The 13,212-nt window shown below is 36.9% G+C and overlaps 1 protein-coding gene across 4 annotated transcripts in view; it reads right to left on the bottom strand.

Moving 5' to 3' along the window:
• Positions 1-393: 393 nt before the first annotated feature.
• Positions 394-13,212, bottom strand: part of LOC133400079 (netrin receptor UNC5C-like) — a 332,980-nt gene continuing 320,161 nt past the window's right edge. For all 4 annotated transcript variants that reach the window (XM_061672304.1, XM_061672302.1, XM_061672305.1 and 1 more), the window contains 4 exons: positions 10,302-10,451; positions 9,942-10,106; positions 6,770-6,948; positions 394-4,733 (listed from right to left, as the gene is read on the bottom strand). In XM_061672304.1, the coding sequence (XP_061528288.1) occupies positions 4,571-4,733; positions 6,770-6,948; positions 9,942-10,106; positions 10,302-10,451 (657 nt within the window). In that variant the 3' untranslated portion in view covers positions 394-4,570. The remainder of the gene's footprint in view (positions 4,734-6,769; positions 6,949-9,941; positions 10,107-10,301; positions 10,452-13,212) is intronic.

Here is a 13,212-nt window from a genome sequence, read left to right as displayed (position 1 = left end):
CCAGGTGGCCTAGGCGCACACACCAGAAGGAGCATTGAGTTGAAGCAAAAAAGGTGGCAAAAGCTGTTTCATTCTTTACACTGTCATGACTGTATGTTTGTTTTTATAAAGTACAATATTACAGTGTGTCATTTTCCTCAAATTACAAAAAATGTTTGTTGTTTTTGGTAGGCTGGAACGGATTAATGGCATTTTCATTCATTTCAATCGGGACAGATGATTTTAGATACGAGTGTTTTGAATGACAAGCGTGGTCACGGAACAAATTAAACACGTACCTGAAGGCACCACTGTATTAGGTTCAAATGGAGGTTTAGTGTACAGATACTACTCAAATGTGAAAAGTGGTTCACAGTGGAAAAAAAAACCTGCCTCACAGGAAGTTGTGTTCAGCATTGCTTATAAATATAATTTATTAATTGTCTTAAAAATTCTTTCTTACACTTTGTACAGAGAACAACGAGAGAAAGAGGGGGGAGGGGGAGAAGGATGAGAAAGAGGAGGGGAAAGCGAAAAGAAAAGCGTGCCGGATGCAACCAAAACAGTCACGAGAATTCAACACGTGTCAACAAAAAAGAACAAAAAAAAATCACCCCTGATAGTAAAATGTTACAAGCACAGCTAAGACGTCAATCATGAGAACAAATGGCAAATTGCATAGTCGACAAAGAAATCAAACAAAACGTACTAGTTTCTAATTGCTTTTTTTTTTCTTTTTCTTTTTCTTACGTTTCAATACAATAACAACACTTCATTTGTTTCAACAGTCCATGTAAAGAGTTCATCCGGCAGGTAAACTGTCGACTGGCAGATTGTTTTGAAAATAATGTGGTTAGGTCGTCGTCGTCGTCATCGCCTTTGGGTTTGAGTTTGCGTTTGAAACGCACCCTGTACCCCTTTTTTTTTTTTTTAAATGAGCACTTACATCAGGAAACATTCACATCAACCACCAGTTTGCAGCAAATTTTTGAGCACCCCCAAAAGAGAAACCTGACACTTAAAAAAATAATAATAATAAAAAAAATAAACCTTTTGCCTGCAACATACTGACGTTTGGATACTTTCAATATAAGAGCACGTGGAGGTGTGGAATTCAAATGTATTCAAAATGATGGACAACCATTCAAAGTTAAGGATGTTTTTGAAATAATTCATCACTTTTTTTTTTAGCACTGACGTAATAAAAAAAAACAAATCTTCCTTTGATGAAAAGCTTTTGTTTTGCTTAACTTTTACAATATATATACTATAAAATAATTGGTGTCATTTTTCCAGTTTGAGCTGAAAAACCTGCAGAAATAAAGTTGATTAATGGATTGTTATATTATTAAAATATTTTGCCTTTTTTCTTTAAAAATATGTTCAAAATTAAGGACACCCACTTAAAACTGAGAATGTTTTTAGAATACTACATCCTTTTTATCCTATTTGGAGTCCCAAATTAAACAAACTAACATTATTTCGCTTTTTTCACAATAATAAAATTGGATTAAAAAATCTTGCTTTGAGGAATTTGTCAAAATATTTTTTTTATTTGAAAAATAACTGTTCAGAATTATGCAAAAACATTTCAAATTTCTGATGATTTTAGAATAATTAATACTTTCTGTTGTAACATTTTCAGCGTCCATATAATATTTTAATAAATACAAATACAAAAGTTTGCTTTAAATGATTTAAAATATTTTGATTCATTTGGTCATGGAAATAATGTCTAAAATAAAAAACAAGCATGTTTTCAAAATAGTTAATCATTTAAAAAAGAAAACAAAAATTTGGAAGGTCAACCTAAATAAATAAATAAAAAGGTTTGATTTGATTATTAACACTGCTATTACTAATACTTTATGATAAAAAAAACTTTAAAATTATGGACAACCATTCAGAACTGAGCATAGTTCTAGAATAATACATGCCTTCCCCTCCACCTCATTTTAAATGCCAACCTAAAAAAAGCATGCTTTGATTAATTCATTCATACAATTTGTTTTTTATTCAAATATTTTTTTAATATGGCAATTTAAAAAAGCTTGATTTGAATCATTATTTTAAATATTTTACTTAAGGTAAAAAAAATGTCAAACCAGAAAAAGATTTAAGAATAATCCATACTTTGTTTTCCCCAAACAGTTTGAGAGCCAACCTAAAACTGAAAAGAAAAGACTGCTTAGATGATCGCCCCAATATCTTGCTTTTTTAAATCAGATTTTTTTTTTCACATTTATGAACAACTTCGATCAAAATGAAGCATGTTTGTAGAACAATGAATCCCCCCCCCACCCCCATTTTTTTTTAGCACTGACCTAAAAATAAAAAAAGTGGGGAAATCTTTTTATAATCCGACAAAAACATCTGTTCAATATTACGCAAAACAATTTAAAATTTTAAATGTTTTTAAAAGTATTAATCTTTTCTCTTCCAGTATTTTGTGTGTTGATGTGAAATAAAAATATACAAATAAAAGAAATTGTTTTTAATTATTTTAAAACTTTAGCTATTTTTAATACATTAAATAATGCATTTTAAGAAAAATTAATCCCAATTTTTCAAATATATTTTGTGGGTCACCAAAAATGAAAAATGAAATTTGTGCTTTGAGAATTACTTCTCAAAATGTAGCTTTTTTTTCCTGAAGAAATTCGTTTTTTTATAGTTTTTGGATTAAAAAAATAAATAAATCATCCAAACACGATTCTCATAGCGATCATGGAAGTGTTTGTAAAAACCTAAATAATTATGGCAATTATTATGATACACCAAACATAACAACGATCATCAATGAGGAGCTAAAATAAAATAGTAATTTATATATATGATAATCATGTATTTACACAATTCACCGAAATAAAAACACAAACAGTATTGTAAAGACCACTTGATGGCGCTACAGATCAACAAAGTCATGATGGTGACATCACATTTTTACAGCAGAGACGCTCCACTGCATAAATATGTATGACGTATTTGAAAACTATAGGGGGGGGAATAAAATGAGTCTATCAATCGTGGTGCATTCACTGCATCCTTTTTCTCACTCTCTCTTTCTTTTTTTTACCCCTTGCTGGTTGTTAGTCATTATGAAAACTAATACTGCTTACTGCAGTTGTAACGCATTAATGCTCTTACCATGGCTTGCATTCATTCATTCTAATAATTAGTATCATAAATAAAAATATGAATAATAATTAGGGAGGATCTGCTTTTCGCATGTACACATAAAAATAAACCCTGCTCATTAAATACATCTGCACTTTTTTTCCATCTGCCATGCGTCTCACGAAAAACGGTCGAATGATGACATCATCCAAGTGGAGGTGGGCTGATGTGAGGGGCTTGTTGCTAGGCAGGACCATTGATTGACAGTTGCTTTAGGACTGCGCCTCTGATTCGCGGGGTCATTTAATCTCTTGCCTTTTTATTTGCATCATATTTTTTGAGCTATCATCTGTTTTTACTGCCCGGTGGTAGCAACTGTCGCTAATTCTTTCCATCAAACTTTAGTTTGTTTTGTTTTTTAAGGGTAAAAAGTCGAACAAACACTCCCTGGGCATTTTTAAAGCTATCTTTCATTTAGCAACTGTCGCTAACGCTTTCACTCAACCTATGTCCTTAGCTCGTTTTGTGAACCCGCTCCAGATGTTGCCACTTTTAAGTAACATCACGAGACGGGTAAAAAGAAATAATAATACAAAATAAAAATAAAACACTCCCCAAAACATTTTATTTTAGCTATCCTCTGTTTACGCTCACTAGCGGTTAGCAACCGTCACAAACGCTTTTCCTCAATCGACATTCTTGGCTCGTTGTGCTAACCCATTACATCCAATGCCACTTTTAAGTGATATCGCTACTATAGTTTGGTCACGACAGGAAAAGAGTAAAACAAACACTCCCAAAAGCGTTTTCTTTTTTTTTTTTTGCTCTCTTCCACTTACGCTCGCTATCAGTTAGCAACCATCACTAACACTTTCATTCAATCTATATCCTTAGCTCATTTTGTTAGCCCGCTGCATACAGTACCAGTTTTTCAGTAACTTTAGTTTGTTCCCAACAAGTAAAGTCTTACAAACACTCCCCAAAGCATTTTTTCTTATCTTCTGCTTCCGCTCACTCGTGTTAAGCAACTGTCGCTAATGCCTTCTCGCAGTCTATGTCCTTATAGCTTGTTTTGTTAGCCCATTACATATGATACCACTTTTCAGTAACATCACTAGTTATGTTTGTTTGTGACAGGGAAAAGTCATACAAACACTCCCCAAAGCACTTTTTCAAGCTATCTTTCATTCACGCCCACTAACAGTAAGCAACTGTTGCTAAGGCTTTCCTTCAATCTACTTCCTTAGCTCGTTTTGTTAGCCCGCTACATCCGATGCCACTTTTAAGTAACATCGCTAGCTTAGTTAGTTCTCGACAGTTAGAAAGTCGTACAAACACTCCCCAAAGCGTTTTTTGTTTTGTTTTGTTTGTTCGATTGTTTTTGGGTCATTGCGCTAGCGTCTTCCTCCGTTAGCCTGGCCCGCGTATGTGGTCACCGTTGCCATTTGTCCGTGTCGTTGGTCGCCTAGCCCGGTCAGTGTTCCACGGTCATGGAGCAGAAGTTGCCATCGTGGCGACCCATCTCTTCAAGCACGGCAGCCAGTTCGTTGAGGTCCCCATCAGGGAAGTGCTGGGCCTCCCACAGGTCCAAGATGACGCCCGTTGGACTGGACTTGGTGGCGAAGTAGTTCAGGTACCTGAGGAACGCCAAAAGCAAACAGGGATCTCACTTTCACTGTACAGTGGTGACTTAACTTACAAGTTTAATTTGTTCCGTGACCGCGCTCGTAACACAAAACACTCCTAGCTCAAGTCTTCCCTTTTCGTTCTCCATTGAAATTAATGTAAATAATGTAATAATGTAACATAATGTAATCTGTTCAAGCCCTACCCCTTCACCTCCCTCCACACACACACACACACACACACACAAACAAACACACTATGAAAAATTTCTGTAAATTTGTTTTATAGGAAAATTGCACTCTTCAATTTTTTACTTTTTGAAAACACATTAATAACATACACCAATTAAATTGAGTGTAAACAATTCAACAGTTTGTGCATCACAATAATTCAATGGTCATTCTGTTGCTCATTCTGGCGTGCGTGCCTTGGTCACCTTAGGGCAGAATAATACGAACATAATAAATGGACAAAGAAAAAAGTCACAATTAAGTGACTCAGTAAGTTGCAGTTTTTGCAGATGATGAAGAACATATGCCCGTGAGTGTTGTTATATTGTCTGGTACCACCCCGTTTATGTTCAAATATCCATTGCTTAAAGGTTTATAACTACCGCCATGTCATGTCAGTATGTGCTAGTGTGTTATTTCATGCTAGAATGTTGGCTAATACCTTTGAGGAACCTCATATGAAGAGGGTTTGTTTGTGTTGAATAATTGAACTACTGTTGTTTATGTAACATGGGTTCATGATCGTGTACATTCCAGATGCATGGTGTTGGTACTTTATGCTTCTCTGAGTTTTAAGCGCTTTGCCCCTATCTTTGGCATCTATAGGGAGGATTAGAGCCATAAAACACCACCCATCCATCCATTTTCTGAGCCGCTTCTCCTCACTAGGGTCGCGGGCGTGCTGGAGCCTATCCCAGCTATCATCGGGCAGGAGGCGGGGTACACCCTGAACTGGTTGCCAGCCAATCTCAGGCCATAAAACACAATTTTGTTAAAAACAAAAACAAGGACAACAGGTAAGTCCATCAAAGTCCCTGAAGTTCCTATGGAAATACTTTGATAGTTTGTCTCATCCTCTTCTTCCGTCCACTAACTTTCTCTCCCATTTATTTTCTTCCTTTTACTTTGTTTTTTTTTCTCCCGCTGGTCTGCTCTGCAGCTCACGTTGAACTTACTCTCTCTCTCTCTCTCTCTCTCTCTCTCTCTCTCACACACACACAAAATGTCGAGGGGACACGGGAGACAAAACTCGCATTTTGATTCTCATATCGTCCAAAGTATTGAAAAACAACTCCATGTGACAATACAATATGCTTACAGCATAGTGAGTGCTGTTTTTTTTAAGATGGCCTGTCATGGAAACGTTTTTTGTAACTGGATTTTTACGTTACTTATATAGATAATTTTATCTATTATGAATGAAATATTTAAATGTTAATTTCATCCATCCATTCATTTTCTGTACTGCTTATCCTCACAAGGTTCGCAGGCGTGCTGGAGCCTATCCCAGCTGACTCTGGGCAAGAGGCAGGGTACACCCTGAACTGGTTGCCACCCAATCGCAGGGCACATAGAAACAACCATTCGCACTCACATTCACAACTACGGGCAATTTAGAGTCTTCAATTAACCTACCATGCATGTTTTTGTGATGTGGCAGGAATACCCAGAGAAAACCCACACAGGCACGGGAGACCATGCAAACTCCACACAGGCAAGGCTGGATTTGAACCCTAGTCTTCAGAACTATGAGGCAGACGTGCTAACCAGTCCAGTATGTAATTAAAACAAATAATATTTTGCTCCTCTCATGTAAATCAATGTTTTTTTTTCACAAGTTTTACATTTTAATTCCACGTTTAAAAATATGAAATGAAAACATCCAGCTATTTAAAGGAAGCACAATGACGCTGTTATTGTTGTGCTCTATTGTTACTTATTATTGTAAGAAATTTTCCAAAAGTAGTATGTATGAATTACTGTGCATGTACGGTATAGGCAGTATTGTACAGTCATTTGGAGAGAAAAAAAGCGACCTGTCCAAGTTGAGCTTGCGGGCCAGCATTCTCCAGTCGTTGCCTCGTGTCTGCGGCGCGTCCAGACTGCCGCACAGTTTGTGTCTGATGGACAAGGGGATGCGGAAGGCGTTGGGCCCCACTAAGGTGGTGATGTTGCTGGCCGGGTCCATCAGGGACGTGTCTATGCACTGGAGCTCCTACGCGTCAGCAAACAAAAGACACAGATTAGAATACAGCAATAGGAGTAGTAAATAAATCGACCTAGTAATGGTTAGTGAGCCGAAAAAATCGTAAGTCAAGGTACAAGTAGGTAAAAGGTAAAGGTAAAATTCCAAGTTACAATATTTACAACAGTACAATAAAAATATTCTTCCACACCTAACTCATCCAAGCATGCCTTGATGGAACCAATGTATATTGAGAGCTATTTCTAATATTTGGCTTTTCTCATGTAGCGATATGTATAGCAAATGAATAAAACCATTAACATTAGAATGACAGATTTTTTAAAAATATGTATTTGTAATTTAATTAAATTAAAACATCAAATAATTATTATTTAATTAAAAAATAACTAAAATAATTTGTTTTAGATTTAAAAAAATTAACATTAAAATTATGTATTTCTGTTTTTTAAATGGAACAAAAAACCTTGTTGCCTTTCCCATATAGCTAAAGAATCTTCATTCATTACATTGTATAAAATGTATTAGTTTAATAGTGAATCCACATAAAGAACCACATTCTATTGTAAAATTTGAAAATTAAAAAATGTGATGGTTTTTCATAAGAAAAAACATATATTTAATTAAGCTAAATAAGGTATGTTTTTAATGGTGTTTATTAAATTTCTATATTCAAAATTAAATCATTTTTAAAGTTAACTAGATTTGAATTTAGTTTAATATATTGAATACAGGCGGCTCTGTGATCGACTGGTTAGCACATCTACCTCACAGTTCTGAGGACCGGGGTTGAAATCCCGGCCCCGCCTGTGTGGAGTTTGCATGTTCTCCCCGTGCCTCCGTGGGTTTTCTCCAGGCACTCCGATTTCCTCCCACATCCCAAAAACATGCGTGGTAGGTTGATTGAAGACTCTAAATTGCCCGTAGGTGTGAATGTGTGTACGAATGATTGTTTGTTTATATGTGCCCTGCGATTGGCTGGCGACCAGTTCAGGGTGTACCCCGCCTCTCGCCCGATGACAGCTGGGATAGGCTCCAGCACGCCCGCGACCCTAGTGAGGAGAAGCGGCTCAGAAAATGGATGGATGGATGGATGGAATACAATGATTTGCAAATAGGCTCCAGCACACCCGCGACCCTTGTGAGGATAAAGTGGTACAGACAATGGATGGATGGATATTGAATAGTTATTACTTTTTACAATATTACTTTTATTAAGTAAATTTTGAAATTATAATTTTTTAAAAATGAAAAAAAATTGCATTCAATTTAAACTGTAAAATGTATGTATTTACTTACTTACTTAGTTAATGAATTACTTTTAGTCTCTCTTCAGTTGGTTTGTTTCTTTTCGAGCTTTTTGGGCTAGTGACTGGGCATTCCCACTCAATTTCTTGGGAACCCTAATATGGAGCAGGACGCCGAAGGATGAAGTGAAGCACACAGAGAACTTCTCCCCCAACTTGGACACTCTCAAACGTCTGCAAGTCACAAAGTCTCAAACACTGTTCAATCATTCATAGCGAGGCGAGAGGTCACGCCGACATGACCGGAATAGCGAGGCTTTGATTTTGGTGTACCGATAAAAGCTGAGCTTTGTTGGGTGGTTTCAAAGGTCAGACCGTTTTTTTGTAGTTGTTTTTTTGTTTGTTTCCGGAATGGCCCCGCTTTGAACTCCCTCCCCACGGCCATGTCAAAGTTTGTCTAAACTCATGCAAATGAGATGGGGAGCCTCCTCAAATGATTCATTTACAGAAATTCTAATGGGATCCAATACATAAACAATGTCACTGGGGATCGCGACAATCTGTGAATAATTGACGCTGATTATAATTGCATTGAAATTAAAAAAATCTAAAAATGAACCCCCCCACCACCAAAAAAAAAAATCTTGAATAAGCGGGCATATACCATCAACAACCGCTTTCCTATATGCGAATACTGTGGGTGCTGCTGGGCATAATTACACTCACTTTTGATTTTGAATATCAAATTCATCATATTAAATTGTATAATGGATGTACTTTTTTTCCAGAAATATAATATTCATATTATTATTATTCAATTATTGTTGTGGTTGTTTATATACATGAATCTGTTCACTGTAGTCACTTTTAGTTGGAATTGTTATTATTATTGATGATAATAATACAAATAATACGTTTGTGAGTATTATTATTATTATTATTATTATACAGTGGTGCCTTGACTTACGAGTTTCACTGATTCCATGACCATATCCCCAATCACTGCCACGCAAAACACCAACTAAAATGTTTGTGAAGTGTTTTTTTTTTTTTTTTTTAATAAAATAGCATTATACGGTATGGTATTTTATAAAAATATACCACAATAACATAATTAAAGAGAATGTAAAGAATGAAATAGCTTCTTTATAATTCAATAGGCTTTGTGTTGCTCTTTCTACTATGCATACCTTGGCCACAGGGGGCAATGTAATAAAGACAATCGTAATAATCCAAAAACTATTTAGAAACTGCAATAATATTAGTTGTTTTTCCACAGAGGATAAAAATTTTTATTTTTTATTTTTGTTGCTGCACCAAATCCGTTGCTTGAAGGGTTCTAACTACCGCAACATCGATGCTTGATGCTCGTTGGCCTGTCTATGGCATTTTGCATTGGGTTTTAGCATTAAGTTAGTGGACTTTGTAAGTTATGGTTCGGTTAAATACACAGAGTGTAATTCAATTTGTTGAATGTTTCAACTTCAACTGGAAATGGCAATAAACAGCATTTCACCTCTTTTTGGGAGAATTGTTCACTATTTGCTGCTTGTTGTGAAGTTCATTGACGACATTGAGCACCTTTAGCTAAAAAAAATAAAATAAATAAATAAATAAATATGTGGCCGAGCAACAGCTCGTATCTGGAAACACTCAGAAGTCGAGTTACCACTCTATGGCTATGAATCCAGGATTATCCTCCCGGACTATATATTGACCATTATTATGATTATGGAAGGCGAATGCCGAAACATGTACCTCCTCCAGGGTGTTGCTGAGCTGAAATATCTGGCCCTCGCCCTCCACCTGCCTGACGCACAGCTTGCAGCCGACCTCGGTCACGGCCGGGCTCATCCTCTCTAGCGTGAAGGTGCAGTGGAGGCTCCTCTGGTTTCCGTTCCACACCTGGTAGAAGGGGATCTCCTGCAGGGTTACAAATACTTTGTTACTGTGCTTAAGTAGATTGATTGTTCAGGTATCTATTCTACTTGAGTATTTCAGAGTCTGTATTTTTTTGTTTTACTCAAGCCAATGAGTCAAATCAATGATTTCTGTTTTTACACAAGTATCTGTATTTATACTTAAATGCAGAATGAACTTTTCCCCCCACTGGTTCACCTGATACTTGGCAATGAGTTTGCTCCTCCAGTGCGGGTGCGGCACGTCGTGGACGGATAGTCTCAGGTTGTGTGTGCTGTCCTTAAAGTTGAGGGTCTTGGGCTCGTCCAGGAGCTTGCCTCCCATTTGCGTCTCCATCTGAAGAACCTCCTGCAAAGGATAACAGCCAGATATCAACTACGGTATTGGTTCTCAAACCTTTTACACCAAGTTAGTCCACCTAAAAAATATAGTATGCCACCATAATGATCGACATTGAAATGAAGTAGTAAGACAAAGTTTGATTCCTGTAATATTATGCGCTGTTGTACGGAAGCGTATTGCATTCAATTGGATAAAAAAAAACCCTCCTGTTTTTCTGAGTAATTTTTGTTTTTTTGAATATTTTTTTCTGCTTTTTTGATGAATTATTTTCCACCTGCTTTTCTGACAATTTTATTTTCCACCTGTTTTTCTGACAAATGTTTTTCCCACCAGTTATCGGGACACATCGAACTCACTCGCGAGAACCTGCGAACTGCAAGTGACTCTTTGCGGACTCACTTATGGCGGGCTGGGCCGGGATTGTGGTACATATGCCGGCGAAGCCGATTCCGGCGCCTCAGTTGCACATCATGCGGGTCCAATATTTTCTCCTGATCGTCTCTTGAGTCACCACGAATGCATTTGAATGCATTTTAAATGCATCATCTTGTATCCATGGAGCATACCATATCTGTACAACTGATTCTGGACAAACATTGCTGTATCTAGCAGATCTGAATGGGCTTTCCTCCTGAACAAACGCAAAGTCCGCAGGTGCCTGCGTAATGTCGACAAACTAATAACAATACCATCTATGGGACTCAAAGACAGGAGTATCTCCCAGTGTATTAAACCCATATCAAAATAAAACTTGATCAAACTAAATAAGTCGGTCATGTTGCTTACTACGGAGTACGCAAAGAGTCACTTGCAGTTCGCAGGTTCTCGCGTGAGTTCGATGTGTGAAAAAACAGGTGGAGAAAAATTTGTCAGAAAAACAGAAAGAAATTATTCAAAAAAACAAAGCCCTCAAAAAAATTACACTGAAAAACAGGAGGTTTTTTTTAATCCAAGTGAACGCAATACGCTTCCGTACTGTTGAACATCATGCTTAAATAAAGGAAAATCTACATGTGTACTTAAATGATTCAGTTAAAATACATTACAAATAAAAAGGTTCCATAAAACATTGTACCTAAGTAAACATTTCAAAACAAAACACTTCTAAAAGATTAAGATTACTGTACTTAAACATTGAATACAACTCAACTGTACTTAACGTGCTGCACTATTAAAAACAAATAAACAAACCAAAAAATGATTCACTGTAACACAACGAACAGTTTGAACATTTAATTCAGTGATTCTTTTGAATACCACAAGAGGGAGCCTGTGTACTAGTGGAGGTACATTTTACATTTTGAGAATAGCTGAAATACCATATTCATTGACATGCATTACGATGGATGACTTCATCTTAATCTTAATCTGTAGTTTGATTTTATTTTATTATAATGTGGTTAAAGATTCTAAATTATGGCCAGCTCTCTTCTTCAATCTGGCCCATCTTGTACTTATATCATCACGAGGCCTGTAATGTTTGTTGCAGTCATTTTACAGTTTTTCCACCTAAAACTTGGTTCGTAAAAATTCATTTATTCATTTATCTAAATTACAAATGTCATTAAATAATAAGTTAACTGATTTATTTAAAAAAAGATTGAAAAAAATAAAATGATGAAGTAAAATCAGTTGAATATTAGAATTTCGTGAACCATAAAAAAAAAAAAACATAATCATAAGTCTGGTTATTTGTATCTCTAGGCACCACTGTACTCTCATAAGAGTTAAGAGTGTTAAAATGTTATTATATAGGAACAAAAGCATGTATTTCATAATTTTGGGTATGGAAGACAAAGGAATATAGCAACCCCTCACTAGTGAAATACACAGTAATTGCCACGCCCTAAAAAGGACAAAAATTGCCTATCGATGGCACAAGATGAAGCCAAAGCCCTGCTTTTCTAAGAAACAGGGCTTTGGTGCCATCCATCTTGTGTGCATCTTCGGGCGTTTCAGTCAGAGCATGCCGAAAACAGCAAATAGGCGAGTTTTCAGCGAATAACCAAGGATGGGTTCCGGAAGAAAAAGCAAACTGCGAATAATTGGGGAAACACTGCACAAAAATACACTTTTGGTTGCTCCATGGTGAAGCAGCATGTGGCTCTACTTTTGACCACCCTCAGCAATTGTGCGTTTGTGAACAATGGGACATGTCGGTGTTTTAGTACAACTGGGATTAGCGGCCGCGGCGCTCGTCGGGACACTTTGCGTACTGCGCTCGGTGCGCGCGTTTGCGCTGTACAATTTCTCCCATCTCACAAGATTCAGAGTAAAAACCCAACTCGTATGTAATATGCTAAACTGCCTATCTCTTCGAGTTGTTTTTAATTGTAGAATAGCTTGTTTGAAATGCTAACCACACTGCGTTACCGTGTGTGTGTGTGAGTGCGCGCGTTGCGACTCGACTTGATCACTTCATGCATAAATTAGCGGCGTTAAGCTCCCCCGTATCAGATGCTCCCTCCGGTGCTTTTGAATATGTTTAAACTCTAAAGCGTCAGCGGGTTTGACATTGCTTGACCCGGTTTTGTTTATCGTCGCGAAGAAGAAGACGCCGCACACTCAAAAGCTTGAATATGTCGGACTTCAAATGCAAATGAAAACAATAAAGCATGAGGAACACTTCTTAAGATGACTCCCGGCTTGGCGATGGAGGCCGTTTTGAGCAGACAAATGCAGTCGTAGTACCACCAAAGCGATACAGACAGTATCTGTATCGCTTAAACGCTTTACTGTATATCCTATTATATACAGCGGTACTTGG

The sequence above is a fragment of the Phycodurus eques genome, chromosome 3 (assembly GCF_024500275.1).
Source record: "Phycodurus eques isolate BA_2022a chromosome 3, UOR_Pequ_1.1, whole genome shotgun sequence".
NCBI classification, from domain to species: Eukaryota; Metazoa; Chordata; class Actinopteri; order Syngnathiformes; family Syngnathidae; genus Phycodurus; species Phycodurus eques.
This window is presented reverse-complemented; position numbering and strand designations above follow the sequence as displayed.